This window comes from Pseudophryne corroboree, chromosome 3 (assembly GCF_028390025.1).
Source record: "Pseudophryne corroboree isolate aPseCor3 chromosome 3, aPseCor3.hap2, whole genome shotgun sequence".
NCBI lineage: Eukaryota > Metazoa > Chordata > Amphibia > Anura > Myobatrachidae > Pseudophryne > Pseudophryne corroboree.
The window spans coordinates 716,629,645-716,649,863 of record NC_086446.1 but is presented as its reverse complement, the minus strand read 5'-3'; the positions used below and the strand labels follow the sequence as shown (position 1 = coordinate 716,649,863).

The window sequence follows — 20,219 nt, the reverse complement described above, 5'->3', positions numbered from 1 at the left end:
ATGAGGTGATTCTAGAGGTAATCCAAGGCCGTGAGGTGGCTTTGGAGAGCCCATGTGGCTAGGTATTCTAAACAGATCACGCTAACCATTATTGGAGGGATTGGAGTACAGATCTGTGGTAGGGATAGTTTGGAAATAAAAACAAAGCTTTGGAAGCTTGTCCATTTTTAGGGCAATCATCATGCCTAGCCACAATATCAGAAGGGAACGTCACAAAAAGTGTTCTGACTTAATATTGAAGAAGCCCAAGTAATTCTCCCAGTAGAGGGGGTCATAGGAATTGGTGAAGAATACACTAAGATACTTTAAATTCTTTGTCTGGGCAGGGCAGAAATTTTAGCGCAAAGTTTGGTGGCCTTGTTGCCTTTTTTTGTAGAAATATTGGTTTAGCCATTTCATTTTGGTGGCCTCCTAATGAAATAAGAAGACGTTTCACTCCCGTCTAACTGAATATTTTATGGAGGTTGTCAGGATTCAATGAAGTTGTGTGTTGTTATTCCAGTTGTTGTAGAGAATCCAATAACTTCTCCAGTTTGGCTCTTGTAGAGTTGGAGGCTAAAGCAATTATATGTCCTCTAATGACAGCCTTATCGACATCCCAAAGAGTCATTAGGTATATATTAGGTAAATTGTTGCCATCAAACTATACTCACAGGAGGTGCAAGAAACAAATTTGAAAACCTGACCAGTGCGCAAGTAGCTGCCTGTGTGAACCAGTTGATGTGGAGCGTCACCAACACTCCAATACCGTATCAGAAAAACAAAATCATCAACATCGATTCCCTTGGCGCTTATAATACATTCACAGGATCGTCTGATTGAAGTAAACCAACTTAGAGTAGATATCTGTCTTCCAGATAGATCCTCAAAAAAAGGTAAACATAATACCTCATAGGGCAATATATTCAGTTCCTCTATACAGATATGATATAGAAAAATGAGGACTCCTGCCCTTTAAAGAGGTCTACGTATCAGGTAGACAAAACAGCATGTGATATTGGAGGGAGTACAACCCACAATTGTCATCTGTATTGGATACTGGTCACCATAATGTCCTGTATATTGGCTACTGGTCACCAGAATGGCCTCTATATTGGATACTGGTCCCTAGAATGTAATTTGTTTTGTATTCCAGTCATCAGAATGTCCTCAATATTGGATACTGGTCACTAGAATGTCAGTTGTATTATATAACAGTCACCAGAATGTCCTCTGTATTGGATACTGGTCACCAGAATGTCCTCTGTATTGGATACTGGTCACTAGAGTGTCCTCTACATTGGACACTGGTCATTAGAATGTCATTTATATTATATACCGGTCACCAGAATGTCCTCTGTATTGGATATGATTACAAGAATGTCCTCTGTATTGGATACTGGTCACCAGAATGTCCTCTGTATTGGATACTGGTCACCAGAATGCCATCTGTATTGGATACTGGTCACCAGAGTGTCATCTACATTGGATACTGGTCATTAGAATGTCATTTGTATTATATACCGATCACCAGAATGTCCTTTGTATTTGATATGATTACAAGAATGTCCTCTGTATTGGATACTGGTCACCAGAATGGTGTCAGGTCTCTAGGTTTGTCTGTCCCCGGCGGGGGCGCTAGTGGGTCAGTGTTGGTATGATGGATAAAACGTGGAGGCAATATAAAAGTCCTGCGCATAGGCGCTGATGTTTTATTATAACTGAGCAGATGGGATAACACAGAGTGAACAGAAAACCGGTAATGGAATGACAATGATTGATAACGGAATTTGAATAACTGAGGTCTCTTGCAAAAGAAATATGAAAACAACAAATACTGAAGGCAGATGATATAAACTAAAGTCCAGTAGTACTTGATAGCACACAGTCTCGGTATAACATAAGATAAAGTAACTTGAAAAGCAGAACTCCGATATGCGTAAGAAACACACAGTCTCTATAAAGCACAAGTCCAGGTAGCCTTACTAGGCTCAAGCAGGAGACAGTCTCTAAGCAACTAGTTGTTATACTGCTGGAATGCACAGATGGAATACTGATAGCAAGTGCACAGGTAAGATGGTAATACGAACACCTGAGGAGAGTCTCTGCTGCTGGTGGATTGTGGCTGGATGTAATTGAAGTCCGGAGTAACAGGAGAGCTGTGAAGGTGAAAACTGGAACAATGGAAATGACCATGGGGAACGCTGGAAACAGGAACACAGGAACCAGGAGAACTTAGGCACACGGTATGTGACTCGTTGTCTGAGGCAATGTGAGAGAGCCACGGACTGGAAGTTAAACCCCTTGCTCAGCGGTGATTGGACACAGAGCTGCAGGCGGAGATACAGCGCTGGATTGAACACCAGGATCAGCTGAGTGCTGGTGTCATGGCAACGTCCACACAGGCCGGACACCGGCACGCAGCAAAACCCTCACAGGACCAGACTCAGGGGTACTCAGCAATGCGGAAGATGACGCTCGCGGTCGCTGCACCCATGCAGCCGCAACTGGGGCCATGACCTCCGGAGGCCTGCACACCAGCGCGCTGGTAAGTGAGACGCAGCAGAGCGCTGATTCCTGACAAATGGCCTCTATATTGGATACTGGTCCCTAGAATGTCATTTGTATTGTATGCCGGTCATCAGAATGTCCTCTACATTGGATACTGGTCACTAGAATGTCAGTTGTATTATATAACAGTCACCAGAATGTCCTCTGTATTGGATACTGGTCACCAGAATGTCCTCTGTATTGGATACTGGTCACCAGAGTGTCCTCTACATTGGACACTGGTAATTAGAATGTTATTTGTATTATATACCGGTCACCAGAATGTCCTCTGTATTGGATATGATTACAAGAATGTCCTCTGTATTGGATACTGGTCACCAGAATGTCCTCTGTATTGGATACTGGTCACCAGAATGCCCTCTGTATTGGATACTGGTCACCAGAGTGTCATCTACATTGAATACTGATCATTAGAATGTAATTTGTATTATATACCGATCACCAGAATGTCCTTTGTATTGGATATGATTACAAGAATGTCCTCTGTATTGGATACTGGTCACCAGAATGGCCTCTATATTGGATACTGGTCCCTAGAATGTCATTTGTATTGTATACCGGTCATTAGAATGTCCTCTACATTGGATACTGGTCACTAGAATGTCAGTTGTATTATATACCAGTCACCAGAATGTCCTCTGTATTGGATACTGGTCACCAGAATGTCCTCTGTATTGGATACTGGTCACCAGAGTGTTCTCTGCATTGGACACTGGTCATTAGAATGTCATTTGTATTATATACCGGTCACCAGAATGTCCTCTGTATTAGATATGATTACAAGAATGTCCTCTGTATTGGATACTGGTCACCAGAATGTCCTCTGTATTGGATACTGGTCACCAGAATGCCCTCTGTATTGGATACTGGTCACCAGAGTGTCCTCTACATTGGATACTGGTCAGTAAAATGTAATTTGTATTATACACTGGTCACCAGAATGTCCTATGTATTGGATATAATTACAAGAATGTCCTCTGTATTGGTTACTGGTCACCAGAATGTCCTTTGTATTGTATACTGGTCAGCAGAATGTCCTCTTTATTGAATGATGTTCACCAGAATATTACTTGTATTGGATACTGGTCACCAGCATGTACTCTATATTGGATATTGGTCATCAGAATGTCCTCTGTATTGTATATTGGTCACCAGACTATCCTCTGAATTGGATACTGGTCAGCAGAATGTACTCTATATTGGTTACTGGTCATCAGACTGTCCTGTGTATTGTATACTGGTCACCAGAATGTCCTCTGAATTGGATACTAGTCACCAGAATCTTCTATGTATTGGATACCGGCTACCAGGATGTTCTCTGCATTGTATACTGGTCACCAGCATATCTTCTTAATTGGATACTGGTCATCCGAATGTCCTCTGTATTGTATACCAGTTACCAAAATGTTCTCTGAATGGTATACTGCATTGTATAATTGACACCAAAATGTCCTCTATTGTATATCACAACATAAGTACATGTCCTCTGCAAGTTCTCATTATTGTACAGTATAATGGATGGGAAACCATGTCGCTTGGGTAGACTACGCCTGTAAAAGTTGTTCACATCAGATTTTTAATTGTAAGTTCTTTACAGTCTCTAGTTTCAATGTTGTAGTTATTACAGCTGACTTAAGACGAAGACCTTGTGTTATTATTATCTTTTAATGATAAAATGCTGACATGTTACTATCCTTTTAATATGAGGGGATCATAGCACAAGCAGACTAGATATAGTGACATGACACAGAAGTATGGAAGCGGTGCAGGGGACACTTGATGCATGAGGTAGTGGGAAATGTCTGTGCGGCTGTTGTATGGCAGCAGCATTATCAGCTGTCAATCATGAAGCAGCCATTGGTGCCTTACATTTCTGTGCAGCTACCAGTGCACCACTGAGAATCCGAAACATGAACCAGTCATTGTAGATAACTGTTGATCAATAGGCCTATAGATGTTAAATTTCTGTCACAGTGTATGTCCAGTTAATGTGGATGACATTAATAAGGGGTAAGTGTTGTAATCTTAATATAGGGAGTGGACATTACTAGGCTACCAGTTACTCAAGAGTCTGTCATGGTAAACTGCTCACCAGTGTGGCATGTCCAGGTGTGTGAGGGTATCAGTGCCACCACAGGCTAAGTCATGTTAAGCTTCTGGGTCCTGTGAGGCTGCCCTGACACCCCATTACTGGCTACCCTGGCTTATGCCACCTGCCTGCTTACTGTGGATCAGCACTGCTGAGTAGCTGGCAGAGCACAGGGGCAGAATGCTGGACGCAACACAGGGAATCTGGGTGATGGATTACAGTGTAGTTATAATCTGTTGCTCACAGGAACAAAGTGGATTCCTAGCAGTGAAGAGGTTTATTGCACAGTAGGTCTTATCGGAGCTGTTACTCACCAGTGAAAGGTGGTGATCGTACACTTAGACACGTTACATGGGCTTCAAGCCCTCTTTTATAAAGTTCATTATCCTTCACAAGGATCACTCTAGATCGGGGAAGTATGCCCTGTGGGCTGTATGCAGCCTGCCAGGCAGTTCTACCATTTCCTTCCACAGCCTGTATGTGGCCCGCTGAAAAAGGGCAAACTGGTAAGAGGTCGCAAAATGGCAGATGCAGTTTCCATGCTTTGAATGGGACGCACACTGCCTGTTGCCATAGTGCATCAACGTGCAGCCATTTAGTTCTCAGACACAGCCTTTTGCTTTCTCTATAGGCTCCCAGTCCCTGGCTTCAGTGTGACTGGCTTCCCCATAGCTCCCTATGACCATGACCTAGATGAAGCAGATTCTCTGACAAGTGTCGGTGATACATAGATGCGGCTGACACTTTCCATTTTCAGTGTGTTTATGTCTCATGTTATTCCAAATTTGTGAATTTCACAAGCTCATTGAGAGCTGCTCTGTGAGATCCAGCAGGAGCGATTGTCTTCTGCTTATTTAGCACTTGTACTATTTATCAGCTTGCAGTGTGTCTGCTTTGTCAAACCAAATGCACATATATATATATATATATATATATTTATTTATTGTGAACGGTAAATGAGGTATTAAAAGCGACCACTGGTGCTTGATGATTAAAATAAGGCCAGATACTTATAAGTATAAAAAATAGGTACATAAATTTATTAGATAGCACTAAAACAAAACGGAGTAAAAGATTCTAAGCAAAAAACAAGGGGGTAACATGTAGTCAGCAGGGTAAAACATGTACACAACAAGTTATTTTGCATAAAAAAAGACATGGGATATATACTATAAAAAAGAGAGGGGGGGAATTCTACACATAAAATAACTTTCTTAGTGTATAAAAAACCTTACCTTAAAAAGTTAAAAAACATACAGAGTAGGAGTAAAAAATATCTTAACTTTTGGTAAGTGAGGTATGATCAAGGCAGCATCCAACGCGTTTCGTCCTGTCTGGACTTCATCAAGACAGGACGAAACGCGTTGGGTGCTGCCTTGATCATACCTCACTTATCAAAAGTTAAGATATTTTTTACTCCTACTCTGTATGTTTTTTAACTTTTTAAGGGAAGGTTTTTTTATACACTAAGAAAGTTATTTTATGTGTAGAATTCCCCCCCTCTCTTTTTTATAGTATACATCCCATGTCTTTTTTTATGCAAAATAACTTGTTGTGTACATGTTTTACCCTGCTGACTACATGTTACCCCCTTGTTTTTTGCTTAGAATCTTTTACTCCGTTTTGTTTTAGTGCTATCTAATAAATTTATGTACCTATTTTTTATACTTATAAGTATCTGGCCTTATTTTAATCATCTAGCACCAGTGGTCGCTTTTAATACCTCATTTACCGTTCACAATACTTTCTCCATAGGTACTTATACCAGTACCTTATTACATTTGAGGTAAATAGCTGACGCCCTGTGAATTTACAGGTAGTGCTGTACACAGACAGATACTATAGCATCTTTTAAATTTAAATTTTTCCCCGTATTAGTGTCAATAATTTTGAATACTGCATCTGTGGCGCTGTTTGCTCTATTGGTACACATATATATATATATATATATATATACATACACAATACTGTGCAAACGTTTTAGGCAGGTGTGGAAAAAATGCTGCAAACTATGTGAATGCTTTCAAAAATAGAAGTGTTAATAGTTTATTTTTATCACTTAACAAAATGCAAATTAAATAGAAGGGAAATCGAAATCAAGTCAATATTTGGTGTGACCACCCTCTGCCTTCAAAACAGCTTAAATTCTTCTAGGTACACTTGCACACAGTTTTTGAAGGAGCTCTGAAATGAGGTTGTTCCACACATCTTGGAAAACTAACCACTTATCTTCTGTGGATGTAGGCTTGCTCACATCCTTCTGTCTCTTCATGTAATCCCAGACAGACTCAATGATGTTGAGGACTCCTCGTTCTTCTTTACACTGAAGATATTTCTTAATGACATTGGCTGTATGTTTGGGTTTGTTTTCCTGCTGCAGAATACATTTGGAGCCAATTAGGCGTCTCCCTGATGGTATAGCATAATGGATAAGTACCTGCCTGTATTTCTCAGCATTGAAGCATAAAGAAACGGGCAACGTTGAGGACCGTAGACACCGTGGTCGGCAAAGGAAACTTACTGTATCAGATGAAAGACACATCATGCTTACTTCCCTTCGAAATTGGAAGATGTCCAGCAGTGGCATCTGCTCAGAACTGGCAGAAAGCAGTCAGATCTAGTTACACCCAACTACTGTTCGGAGAAGTCTGGCCAGAAGTTGTCTTAATGGAAGAATTGCGCCCAAAAAGCCATACCTTCGATGTGGAAACAAGGCCAAGCGACTCAACTATGCACGAAAACACAGAAAAATGTCAGCAGGTGCTCTGGAATGATGAGTCAAAAGTTGAAATATTTGGCTGTAACAGAAGGCAGTTTTTTCGCCGAAGGACTGGAGAATGGTACAATAATGAATGTCTGCAGGCAACAGTGGAGCATGGTGGAGGTTCCTAGCAAGTTTGGGGCTGCATTTCATCAAATGGAGTTGGGGATTTGTTAAGGATTAGCGGTGTCTTGGTGCTGAGCAATACAGAAAGGTACTTATCCATTATGCAATATCATCAGGGAGTCATCTGATTGGCTCCTTATATATATTGTAGCAGGACAATGATCCCAAACATACAGCCAATGTCATTAAGAACTATCTTTAGCGTAAAAAAGAACAAGGGGCCTAATTCAGACCTGATCACAGCAGTGTCCCTTTTCTCATGGAATTAGTCAGAGTTGCGACCTATTCTGAGTTGCGCATATGGAGAGTGTTGTCCTTTTTTCAGTTTAATCTTCAGTACCAAGCATTGGGTAGAAGTAAGTGATGGTACCAGTGATGAAAGCGGCTCTTTCTCAAGGGCTGGGTGTTGCGCCATCCAATAGATATGTCTGACTTCCAACTGCTGGATGTGTGCATTGGCAAAAATATACCCCTTCGAACATCAACCTTATCTCATATATCTTCATTTTCAACAGGCTCTGGGAAACTACATTGGTGTTCCAGAATTTTATTAGTGCAGTGGTTCCCAAATGAGTTCCTCAAGGCACCCCAATAGTGCAGGTTTTAGGGATATCCCTGCTAATTAAGTTACCTGTGCCTAAGCATGGATATCCTTAAAACCTGGACTGTTGGAGTGCCTTAAGTACTGTGTTTGGGAACCACTGGCTCTTTTATATAATTTACCAATGGCTCTTTTATATAATTAATTACCCTGTAAAGTTTTTTTTTTTTTTTTTTTAAGAAGAAGGTATATATTATTATTATCTTGCCATATACTATAATTACAGTTAAGGAAAAATACAGGGAAATATAAGTTACGCTAAATAGGGCATATCGTTCAGCAATTTAGTTACTGTTCGCTTTGTTTTTGGATAAAAAACCATTGTGTTGAGTCACGCTGAAATGTGATCACCACACTGCTGATTGCATTCATTTTATTTATTTATAAGCCCCTAATGATCAGTAATAGATCCCGGTGATCTCTGACCTGGCTGATATTAGATCTCTGGCCTCCTTTGGTCGTCTCGGCTTCTTTGATTCCTGCCCCTTCCCCTTGTCCTGCACTCTACTTGATGAAGTTACCTCCGCTTTGGAAACTGTGTTTACAAAAACATTACCAGGGAACGATTGCATTCATCTTGTAACAGATACTACTTATTATTTACCTGTGACACCGACCACTGCTCTGCATACAGATTGTTTAGATACGTGCTGCAGCTAAGGATTATATCTTCTGTTTCCGAGACTGGATTAGTCTTTATCACTTATTCCGTAATGAATTTGTATTCCTGAAACCTGCTGTATATAATCAATATCTGCTATTGACTTACCAGTTACATACATATGGTCAGCACAGCGGCACAGTAATGGGGACAGCAGTCAATTGGGGAGATGTACTAACCAGTGATAAGATTATAAGAGCGGAGAAGTGAGACTATGGAGAAGTGCCCATGGCAACCAATCAGCACTGAAGTAACATCTATAATTTGCATACTATAAAATTATACAGAGCTGCTGATTGGTTGATGGGGCATCTTCCGCACTGGCTCACTTCTCTCCGCTCTTATCACTGCTTAGTAAATGTCCCCCAAAGTCACAGACTTTTTAGCGTCACCTACTCTATTTACCTCCTCCATCCTAGTTGTAACCTTTCACGGTCCTCTCTACTCTACGTATCATGTCTGTCCACCTTCTATGCCGTTATATGTGGCATTACATTGTGGTTGGGGCAGGGCCGTGATGGATCAATGACATGTCTTAGGGCAGCATTAAAAAGTAAGTCTCTATGATTGGGACTAATGTTCCAGATTACTGCTAATGCCAGTAGTACTGTGACCTACTGAATACAGACTGGTGATGGACCTGACATGGTGGTGGATATGATTCTACGATGGTACTTTGCTATAGGCCATAGACATTTCTAGTTATGCCCCGTGTGGATATAAAGGGGTACATTTACTAGGGTGGGAGTTCTATTTAAGCTGGGATGTTGCCCATAGCAACCAATCAGATTCCAGGTATTAGCTTCTAGAAGGTGCTAGATAAATGAGAAGTTGAGTCTGATTGGTTGCTATGAGCGACATCCCATCTTAAATAGAACTCCCATAAATGTACCCCCTAATTTTAATATGCATCTGTTCTGGTTTCAGTACACGGTTATCAGCATTGTACAGCAGGGGAGGACCCACACTAAATGAATTCGGCACATATCATGTCATGGGCTGCCCAGAACGCCCGTTTCGCTCAGAAAGACTTGCCTACTACGCATCAGGGAGATTTCTCCCGGACATTGTGGGACAGTAGGCAAGTGTGTTTCAGTATATTCTCCATGCTGTTCCATTGCAAGACTCATTGACATGCATTAAATGGTGAAGTGTTCTAGGCCTAATGTGTATGATTCTCCAGAAAGCTAGATGTGAATGCATCTACTACTATAATCTAGATACTTTGCACGTCTGTAAGTTGTTACTTCATTAATGATATTAGACACATTTAAACATCCCTGAGCCCGATTCTGAGTCAAACGTATCTGCGATATTTCTCTGTCTTCATAGGGAAGGGTGTGGTCACATGGCATGGCTGGCACAGGGTGCTATAAAGCCCTTTTACGGCGCCCTGTGCCAGCCATGTCCCCAGAATGCCTGGCATCATGCTGGGGGGGGTTTGTCCAGAGGATGCCATTGATCCTGGCTGCAGGGTGCTAGCCAGATGCAGGCACTGTGGGGGCGGTGATGGTGCCGCCTACAGATCCCTGTGCATCGGCACCGCTCGCTCGCACCGTTACGGCCCCCTGCTTTTTCCTCTGCACCGGCAGGTGCATTAGTATCATGATTTACACCCACCCCTCAGCAACTGGCATCCTATCTCCGTCCACATGCACCTAACAAGCATGAAACTTGGACTATTCACTCAGAACACTCCCATGCCACAGGCTTTCACATGGTAATCTCCCAGGTGGCACCCACAAATGCCCATTTCAAGCAAGGAGCGAGCCGTCAATTGGCGAGATGCAGCAAGCTAAACAAATGAGGCCAAACCTCTGAAAATGCAGTTTCCGGCACGGTACAGCCTTTGCAGAGCATGCGCAGTTGCTTTGTGCAGAGCTTGCTCAATCTGCAGATATCCGCGAGATACGGCAGCATTTGGACCTACATCGTACTTGCCTACCTGACCCTCTCCATGAGGGAGAAAATGCTCTGTTCCTGGACTTTCCTGGTAATGTATGATTGCCATCACCTGTGGTGAAACACCTTTCTTATCAATTAACTAGCTCACCACAGGTGATGACAATTATACATTACCAGGAAAGTCCAGGAACAAAGCATTTTCTCCCTCTTGGAGAGGGTCAGGTAGGCAAGTATGCCCTACATCAGGGCTGGCCAAACCGGTCCTTGAGATCTACCAACAGTTCATGTTTTCCAGGCCTCCTGGAGATCTGTAGAATTGTCAGTTAGGAATGAATGCAGCACATCTTAATTAGTAATGACTACACCTGTGTACCAGCTAGGTGGTCTGGAAAATGTGTACTGTTGGTAGATCTCGAGGACTGGTTTGGCCAGCCCTGCCCTACATCCACCTCAGGCCCCCTATCTCAATCAGTTATGTCCCCCATTTCCCAGGCCTCCCTGCTCGCATCTGTTTACATATAAATATATTTATCTACACACACACACACACTACATATAGCAGGTCATTATTTTATATATCTTCCTCAGCTGGTGGAGAGCTTGGCTTTTGCTTGAGTTATTAGGTCACTTGGGTAAAAATAGCCGTTTTCATCTGGTTTCATCCATTTTGGGAGGGTTAACTGGTCTGCCTAACATCTGTGAAGGGGTTAATGCCACCCTAATCCCGGCATGGCAGCAAATAACACACATCTGCTCTCTCTTCTTGTGTTTAGGATTGAACAGGACTGTGCTCTGCAACATGTAACAGGGCTCTGCAACCAGCAACGACACAGCAATGTGCTGCAGCCCCTGCAGTTACAGAATATTCATTAGGTAGAGGAACGTTCTGTAGGGAATAATTGTACCGCCGTGCCTCTGTGCTGTGTATTTGTCCTCTGTATATAGATTTAAGGATTACTGTGTGATCCTGTAAGGATTAAGGTCAGCGTGAGTTAGTGATGGGCAGCAGTAAAGCTGATGGTTGAGGCAGTGACGAGCTGGATCAGGAAACTCATTACACTAAGGATGCTCTCGAAAAAAGTAAATGGATTTTGTAGTTGGGAGGAATGGCTTCCATTGTTCTATCATCTTTCTCTTCATCGTGTGTAGGGTTCTAACCAGACGTTGCCATTAATTTTCTTATTATACGGACTTCTTCATGTGTTGCTCGGTATAGGGACTGTAATACATGTGGCTTGGCATAGGGACATGCATTGCTCAGTTTAGGCCATGGCCTGCCCATGTCTTGTTCATTTCACTCACTGCCCTGCATTATTTACTGTGGAGACTGACACAGATGGTAAACAATACAGAGATTGGCATGTATCCTGCTTTGCATACACAGTACCAACATTCTGTTGTACTGAATAAAGGGCTGTATTCAGGTTTGTTAGCAAACTCAAAAAGTTAGCAATGCTGCACTGCAGGTGGGGCAGATATAACATGTGCAGAGAGAGTTAGATTTGGGTGGGGTGTGTTCAAACTGAAATCTAAATTGCAGTGTAAAAATAGAGCAGCCAGTATTTACCCTGCACAGAAACAAAATAACCCACCCAAATCTAAAGTGCCCTACAGACATGCCGATCCGCCGCCGAGCTGTCCGACGGGCGACCCGGTGGTGGGGGGGCAGTGACGGGGGGAGTGAAGTTTCTTCACTCCCCCCGTCACGCGGCTCCATTGAAGTGCAGGCAAATATGAACGAGATCGTCCATATTGGCCTGCATACACAGCCGACGGGGGACCAGCGATGAACGAGCGCGGGGCCGCACATCGTTCATCGCTGGAGCCTCCACACTGAAAGATCTGAACGAGTTCTCGTTCATTTATGAACGAGATCGTTCATATCTTTCAAACAAATCGGCCAGTGTGTAGGGCCTATTACTCTCTCTGCAAATGTTATATCTGCCACACCTGCAGTGCAACATGGCCCATTTGCTAACTGTTTTGGTTTGCTAACAAACCTGAACAACCCCCAAAGTTTGTAGATGTGCACGAATATATGATAATACAGCAGTTGCCTGCCAGACTGTATCTGACAGTAATAAAGCATTACACTACTTTAAGATTCATGTAGATTGTGGGATTAATTTCATCCTTTGTCAGAAGGTCCCAGTGCTGCAGATTGTATACACCCTGTCAGTGTTAATCAGAGTTTCCACGTAGCCCCTCCGAATCTTACATTGTGTCATCATTAAATCCCGTCCCCAGCTAGATCACTCTGTTATCAGGAGACACTTAGTAGGAGCTGAGGCGTCTTGTTTTTCCCTGCGTCCTCATTCCTGTCACCAGTATGAGACACAAGAGGCGCAGCAGCAGTCGGGGGGGGGGTCTGATAACAGCAGTCTGATACTGGGTCCATTCTGCCTCATGTAGGATTATGGCTTTACAGGTTTTCTAATCTGCACACAGTTATCCATACAAATAAAATGTCCCCACCACTATTTAGTTTAGGCAAAGCTAGGGGGGATTAGTTGCAGGCACCCAGTCTGCGCCTGAAGCCTGCAGAAGCCGCTGTCCGCGGGGTGTTGTACTGTGTCGTCTTCAATTACCTGGGATTAATAATTCAGCCGATACTTTTGTAACTCAAGCCGCCTGTTTCTGTTTGTGCCTTCGGAGAGCTCAGGTGCAGCTACATCTGTTTATTGTGTGTGGTTTTTTTTTTTATTTATATACGTGTAACAGAAGATTTTAACCGAGACATTCCCTGCCTCCTCCTCTAGCTCTGTATCTAAGCTGAAAGGGTTCATTTTCAATGCCGGTTCCAAGCAAGCACACAAGCATCAGCCGTTCTCGTAGCTGGGATGCTGCAGGTTCGTATGAAGGCAGTTGGGAGGGAGACGTCTCATCAGGATATCAGAGAGCAGCCGGCATAAACAATTCTCTGACCTACAACGGAGAGGAAGCTTTTTACAAGCTGCCAAGCAGCAGATCCCGCGATATTCTCGTGCCAGGGAGCTCGGAGATAAAGGCGGACCTCTGCTCTTACCCAGACGCATATATCCGAGGTCAGCAAGGTCACTTAGTGCGTCAGGATCGCAGGCCAGTGTGGAATAACTCCGTTCCAGACTCCAGCTATCCCTACGAGAGGCAGGTGGCAATGTCTGGGCGTGGAGCTGTGCAGACTCACGATTATTATAATGAGCCTTTTCTGGCAGGCAGATCCCTGGAGAATCCACGTTATTATAGAGAGCCGGTGCTAAGTCAGTCGGGACACACTTATGGGCCCCCCACAAACCGAACCGCCTGGGAACAGACTCCTGCACGTCCCTTTCACCCGCAAGAAGTAGGTCGTCTGTACAGAGATCCTACAGGTAGAGTCATCGCTGAGGGGCAACGCTCAAGGAGTCGGGATTCTTCACCTGCCAGGTACACAGTAGAAGCACACAACCCCAGGTATGGATCTGAGGCATCCACATTCAACAACAGACAACTCTATAATGAGATGATGGAAAGATCCATTGATCCTGCAACGGGGAGGCAGACAGCACCTACCTGCCTAGTGGTGGAGCCCGGTGATTCTGCTGCTATGGATGGCACACTGGGGACTTCATCTATTTCAGGAACTCGTTACGGAGGAGCAAGAGAGAACATGAGTGCTCAGATGGCTTATGATACGTATGACAGCTCTCAAGCCCCATCCCATGGCCAGATCCCTATGCCGCTCTCAGGGGCAGAACTGAAGAGGGCGGACATGGAGTTCCTCTCTGCCCTGCGGAGCGAAGGCCTCTCCGAAGGTACTATTAGTGCACTGGTGCAGCAGGGGTTCGACACGCCCAGCTCGCTGGCTGTCATGGAAGAACACGACATTAAATCAGTGGCAGCTAATCTTGGTCAAGCTAGATTGCTTTCAGGTCTTATCAAGAGCTACAGGACAGACCTGCAGATCCTGAGGCAAGATCAGCAGAAAAGCAACTCCCTGAGATCCCGCGTTCGCTCCAACAGCTTCAGCCATCGCGGGGATCTCATGCGCGGGGATTTCAATGCACAGCCCCTTAGCAATTCTGTGATGGATGGCGCCCTCAACCAACAACACTCCTTGTCGCTGCAGCCGGTCTCTCCCCGAATAGCGGAACTCAATCGCCGTCCTTCCAGCGCCCCTTCCCAGCACTTGTTGGAGACCGCCAACTACCCAACCTGTGGAATGAACGCCCAGAACCCACAATTCATGCAAACTGGCAGCTACACTATTCCTGTTCAACCTCGGCCTGCATCCGCCTACCATGCTCAGTCTGGCATTCCCATGACCGTTGTCCACACCAACATCAACACCGGGCCAAAGACTGCTTACCCCACTAGCTATACCGTGCCCATGGAGCTGATGAAGAGAGAGCGCCTGCCGCCCACTTCTCCTGTGCACAGCCCGCACTGCAGCCCCCAGCTCCTGCGCAAACATGGAAGTCATCTGGAGACCTCCATGAACTTGCCAACATCTTCCATACCCAACCAGCACTATCTCCACTCACCTTATCAGAAAGTAACCAGGAGGACTGGACCACCCATCATTGTTTCCACCATGGCATCACCAGAGCCAAGTAACTATGATCATTGTAGTTTCAGCAGGGCAGGGGAGCTGGAGTTGTGTTTTCCTTATAGCACAAAGTCTGACCCGTTTCACAGAGTTCTTGCAGTAGCGTTAAAGTGGTAGCAGGAAAGCTAGAATAACCTTTCTCTGTAATAGCATTAGATTCTGTCATAGTTTATATGGATTCATCACTTACATCTTTTGTTGCATGTTCTTTATTAACTATTAGGCAACCTGTGGCTCTCCAGTAACTTCCCCCCCAAGCATTTGACTGGCAGAGCATGCTGGCGTATGTAGTTCATTTATCACACAATTTATAGAATTAATTTTGTACAAGGATTTCATTGCTGGATCACAATCATAAGAGTTAAAAAAAAGTCAAACCTGATTTGACTATTAGACCATAACATTGGGTCCTGATAAAGTTAATACAGTTGTTAAGTACCACTGATAAGGACCCTGCAAGCAGAGACACAAACATGAAATATCGGGGCGGGATAGGAGTCTGGCTGGTACATGTGTTGCTGAGATCTGGTGTCACTAGTAGATCCAATCTCAGGGGCAGCAGGTGACAGAATATAGCAAAGTGACAATCATTAACCCTTCCCCAGCCAGTGGGCAGTAGCTTTGACGAGGACACTGTCTCTGAAGGGGTTAAGTCTGCGTAAGCTGAGAGATCATTAGATGCTAAGAGGCTTTTTCTTCCTGAGTGAGCGGAGAATCTGAAAAGATCCCCTTATATAGTCGTACAGATAGTCTAATCTATTATGGTGACCCTGCGCAATAAGTGTTCTGGGATCGTGTTTAGGATTAGACAACATATGGCTCTCCCTCTGCTGTGGAATTGCAAGTCCCAGCAAGCCCAGGCTTCCTGACATATCTCCAGACACAGCTCTTGACCACAACCCAGCGTGAGGTATATTGTGTCAGTAGGTCTCTTTGATTTGTGGGAGTTCTGGAATGGAGAGTAAAACTTTTCTAGGCAGTGAGTGGGTTAAGTTGCGCTGCAGCTGCTTAATGAGATTTGTGTTGTGTGACTGTGCGCTCACCGCCATGTAGAACTCATGTGAAGAAGCTGTTCTTTTGCACAGAAGCACAAGTGATTGCTCTATCCTTTCCTAGACACCAGCAGACGAGGGTGAATGTCAGCCCATATACGTATTATAATGGTAGCCGAGACCCCCGCGCCCCCCCCCCCCCCCCAGATATGGAACCCCACCGGGAGAAGTCAAAAGCTGTATCAGCCAGCCACATCTCAGCTTAAAGGGCCTCGCTGCCCAGCAGTAAGGGGGCCGGGGGGTCTGTGCAATGTGTGTCAGTCATCGGGACCCTCTCGGCTGTTGAGCATTGTCAGCGGGTTAGGGGACTTGCTCTGAAGTCTGTGTTTTATCATTCATTTATAGGCAACACATTCATGGCTGCAATATGGCGGCCTGCATTGAGTGTAGGGGGTATATTTGCTAAATGCGGGTTTATAGAAGTGGAGATGTTGCCTATAGCAACCAATCAGCTATTATCTTCTAGAAGGTGCTAGATAAATGATAAGTAGAACCTGCACTTTAGTAAATATACCCCTAGGTATCAGGTACGCACTATGGCCCTCATTCCGAGTTGTTCGCTCGCTAGCTGCTTTTAGCAGCATTGCACACGCTAAGCCGCCGCCCTCTGGGAGTGTATCTTAGCTTAGCAGAATTGCGAACGAAAGATTAGCAGAATTGCGAATAGAAATTTCTTAGCAGTTTCTGAGTAGCTCGAGACTTACTCAGCCATTGCGATCAGTTCAGTCAGTTTCGTTCCTGGTTTGATGTCACAAACACACCCAGCGTTCGCCCAGACACTCCCCCGTTTCTTCAGACACTCCCGCGTTTTTCCCAGAAACGCCAGCGTTTTTTCGCACACGCCCAGAAAATGGCAAGTTTCCGCCCAGAAACACCCACTTCCTGTCAATCACAGTACGATCACCAGAACGATGAAAAAACCTTGTTATGCCGTGAGTAAAATACCTAACTTTTGTGTAAAATAATTAAGCGCATGCACTCTGCGAACCTTGCGCATGCGCAGTAAGCGACTAATCGCAATATAGCGAAAATCGGCAACGAGCGAACAACTCGGAATGACCCCCTATGGCGGTAACATTCAGTGTCCATCTTTACTAATTCCGGGAATCTACTGAAGTTTAAGGGTTACTGGAGATAAAAGGGGTTGATTCAAATGCCTATTTACCCTGCAGCCCTTTATATTCCCAGCGTGGTATTACACGGAGAGCGTATGACATGAGACATGAATTCCTACTGCAGTAACTTTGGTCCTTTTATTTCATTTTATATAACGTGTCGCCCAGCAACGGGAGGCTGTGTCTAAGCTCCCAGGATGAGCATCTCCACGGTAACCTCCAAATTTATCTGCCAGGGCCTGCGGGCTCCGGCGGGATGAGACTGGCACAGAGACTGCCACAGCGACACTACTGCAGTGTGTTTACAGAGGCAAGGCATTAGCTGTGTAAACCGTGCGCTCCAGAGCTAGGGAATAATGTACTGCAAGGCTCTGTGACACAGGGGGGTGCTAATGAGATAATTACACTCATCAGCAATACAGTAACGCTCTTCTTTTTATTTATTTATTGTCTGTTTGTTTTAGCACCGGATGTTTGTTAAGCGATTACAAATGTCCTATTAATATTGGTTATCTGCTAATGTGTTTGGTTATTGCAGCAGAAAAATATCTACCAGTTTTGTCTATAGGGCACAAATCAGAGTTTATCCATTCCGACATGCATTTGTCGGAATGGATCCGACAACCCCTATTCAATCTCATCTCAATTCCACTTTTAAAAAGTCAAATTGAGATGAGGGACCCAGAGGAGGAGAGGGGGGGGAAGGGGGAGCTGCGGGGAGACCAGCGGGGACAGACGCAGGCAGACGGAGGAGAGCAGCGCTACAGCCGCCCAACCTCATGGCAGTGTCCACCCGGCTCCAGCAAGCGTGACCTCACTTGCTGGAGCCGGGTGGATGCTGCCGTGAGCGGCGTGGCTGTGAGACATCCTGCTGCAGCGCTGTTCTGTAGCGCTGCTCTCCCCTGTATGCCCCCCCTACCTTCTCCTCCTCTGGATCCCACATCTCAGTCCGACATTTTTTTATGTCGGACTGAGATGGTCGGAAAAGGGGCCAAATCCTGTCGAATTTGGCCCCATTTCCCTCAAAAGTACGTGAATCGGCAGCTATACCGCCGATTCACGTACTATTCGACAGACGGCAGTTTTTGACTCTTAATTGAATATACCCCCTAGGTCTGCAGTACAGGCAGTATAGTACATTGGGGAGACAGGGGGAGGGGCTTATTCACCCACTTACACAGTTCTGGATCTCGTTCCAGTAGTGCATGAGGGGGATTTGGCCCTGGAGCTTAGGGGTCCCAAGTCATGTTACAGCTGCTAATTATTTATTACCTCTGGTTCATTTATTATCTCTTATATGCGGTCCTGCCAGCATGTATTGCCATTCTTGTAGTCAGGAATACACAGAACGCCGCACGTGTTCTAGATAGGATCTTTTTAAGAAGTGGTTTTCCAAAAGAAAAAAACGTGTGTGAGAATGTGGGTGTGAGTATAATAGTACAGGGTTATTATATTATGCTTCTTTTAATCTAAACTTAGAAATAAAGCGTTATTTAAAAAGAAAAGCAGACAGAGTTTGTAGACATGGAGATTAGTGCAATCATTGCCTGTTTCTGCTGCTGTTTGTAGTTGCGGCCAGTAGGTACGGACACTCAATACAGCTATGTCCACAGGGCAAAAATAACTATACTGGTGGAGCAGAATTATTGTAAATATACACACACAGGCGTCTGTCTCGTGACTCTGTGAAAGCATCCGTCATGTATCACTGTCAGTAACGCCCATACTTTCCAGTTATGTCCCTGTCATGGGGACGCAAAACAAGGCGTGGGTGCACCTCAGCTGTAACATTACAACCTGCTGCAGAGGACCATATAGAGTATACAGAGCTGTAAAAATGTATAATAAACCATTAATGCTCATCCAGTGCCCTTATTTCTTTGGGCAGAAGTGGTCTTTAAGCAAGGGTGGAATGGTGCTTTACTGGGCCCCATAGCTAAATTTGGGTAAGGGCTGGACAATGCCACTGAATTCTGCAGTCTGTACTCATACCCCTCCCTACAGTGATCACATGATCACTAAGACCCTCCTTGCAGAACACATCCCTGTACACAGGGTGTATGCACAAAGTCCTATGACGTATGCACTACACAGGGGGTATGCACAAAGTGCTATGACGTCAGCACTACACAGGGTGTATGCACAAAGTCCTATGACGCCAGCACTACACAGGGTGTATGCACAAAGTCCTATGATGCCAGCACTACACACAGTGTATGCACAAAGTCCTATGATGCCAGCACTACAGAGGGTGTATGCACAAAGTCCTATGACGCCAGCACTACAGAGGGTGTATGCACAAAGTCCTATGATGCCAGCACTACACAGGGTGTATACACAAAGTCCTATGATGCCAGCACTACACAGGGTGTATACACAAAGTCCTATGATGCCCTCACTACACAGGGTGTATGCACAAAGTCCTATGACGCCCGCACTACACAGGGTGTATGCACAAAGTCCTATGACGCCCGCACTACACAGGGTGTATGCACAAAGTCCTATGACGCCAGCACTACACAGGGTGTATGCACAAAGTCCTATGACGCCAGCACTACACAGGGTGTATGCACAAAGTCCTATGACGCCAGCACTACACAGGGTATATGCACAAAGTCCTATGACGCCCGCACTACACAGGGTGTATGCACAAAGTCCTATGACGCCCGCACTACACAGGGTGTATGCACAAAGTCCTATGACGCCCGCACTACACAGGGTGTATGCACAAAGTCCTATGACACCAGCACTACACAGGGTGTATGCACAAAGTCCTATGATGCCAGCACTAC

At 44.7% G+C, this 20,219-nt stretch overlaps 1 protein-coding gene across 6 annotated transcripts in view; it reads left to right on the top strand.

Moving 5' to 3' along the window:
* Window positions 1-20,219, top strand: part of CTBP2 (C-terminal binding protein 2) — a 222,945-nt gene that overhangs the window by 137,972 nt on the left and 64,754 nt on the right. The window contains exon 1 of one of the 6 annotated variants that reach the window (XM_063962161.1): window positions 11,544-11,566. The exons of 4 other annotated variants lie outside the window; for them this stretch is intronic. Coding sequence is in view for 1 of the 2 variants with exons in the window: in XM_063962155.1 (XP_063818225.1) it covers window positions 13,485-15,264 (1,780 nt within the window). In the remaining variant the exon portion in view is untranslated. Of the gene's footprint in view, window positions 1-11,543; window positions 11,567-13,469; window positions 15,265-20,219 lie in introns of those variants that run through there. One more of the 6 variants, XM_063962155.1, reaches the window with a different exon arrangement.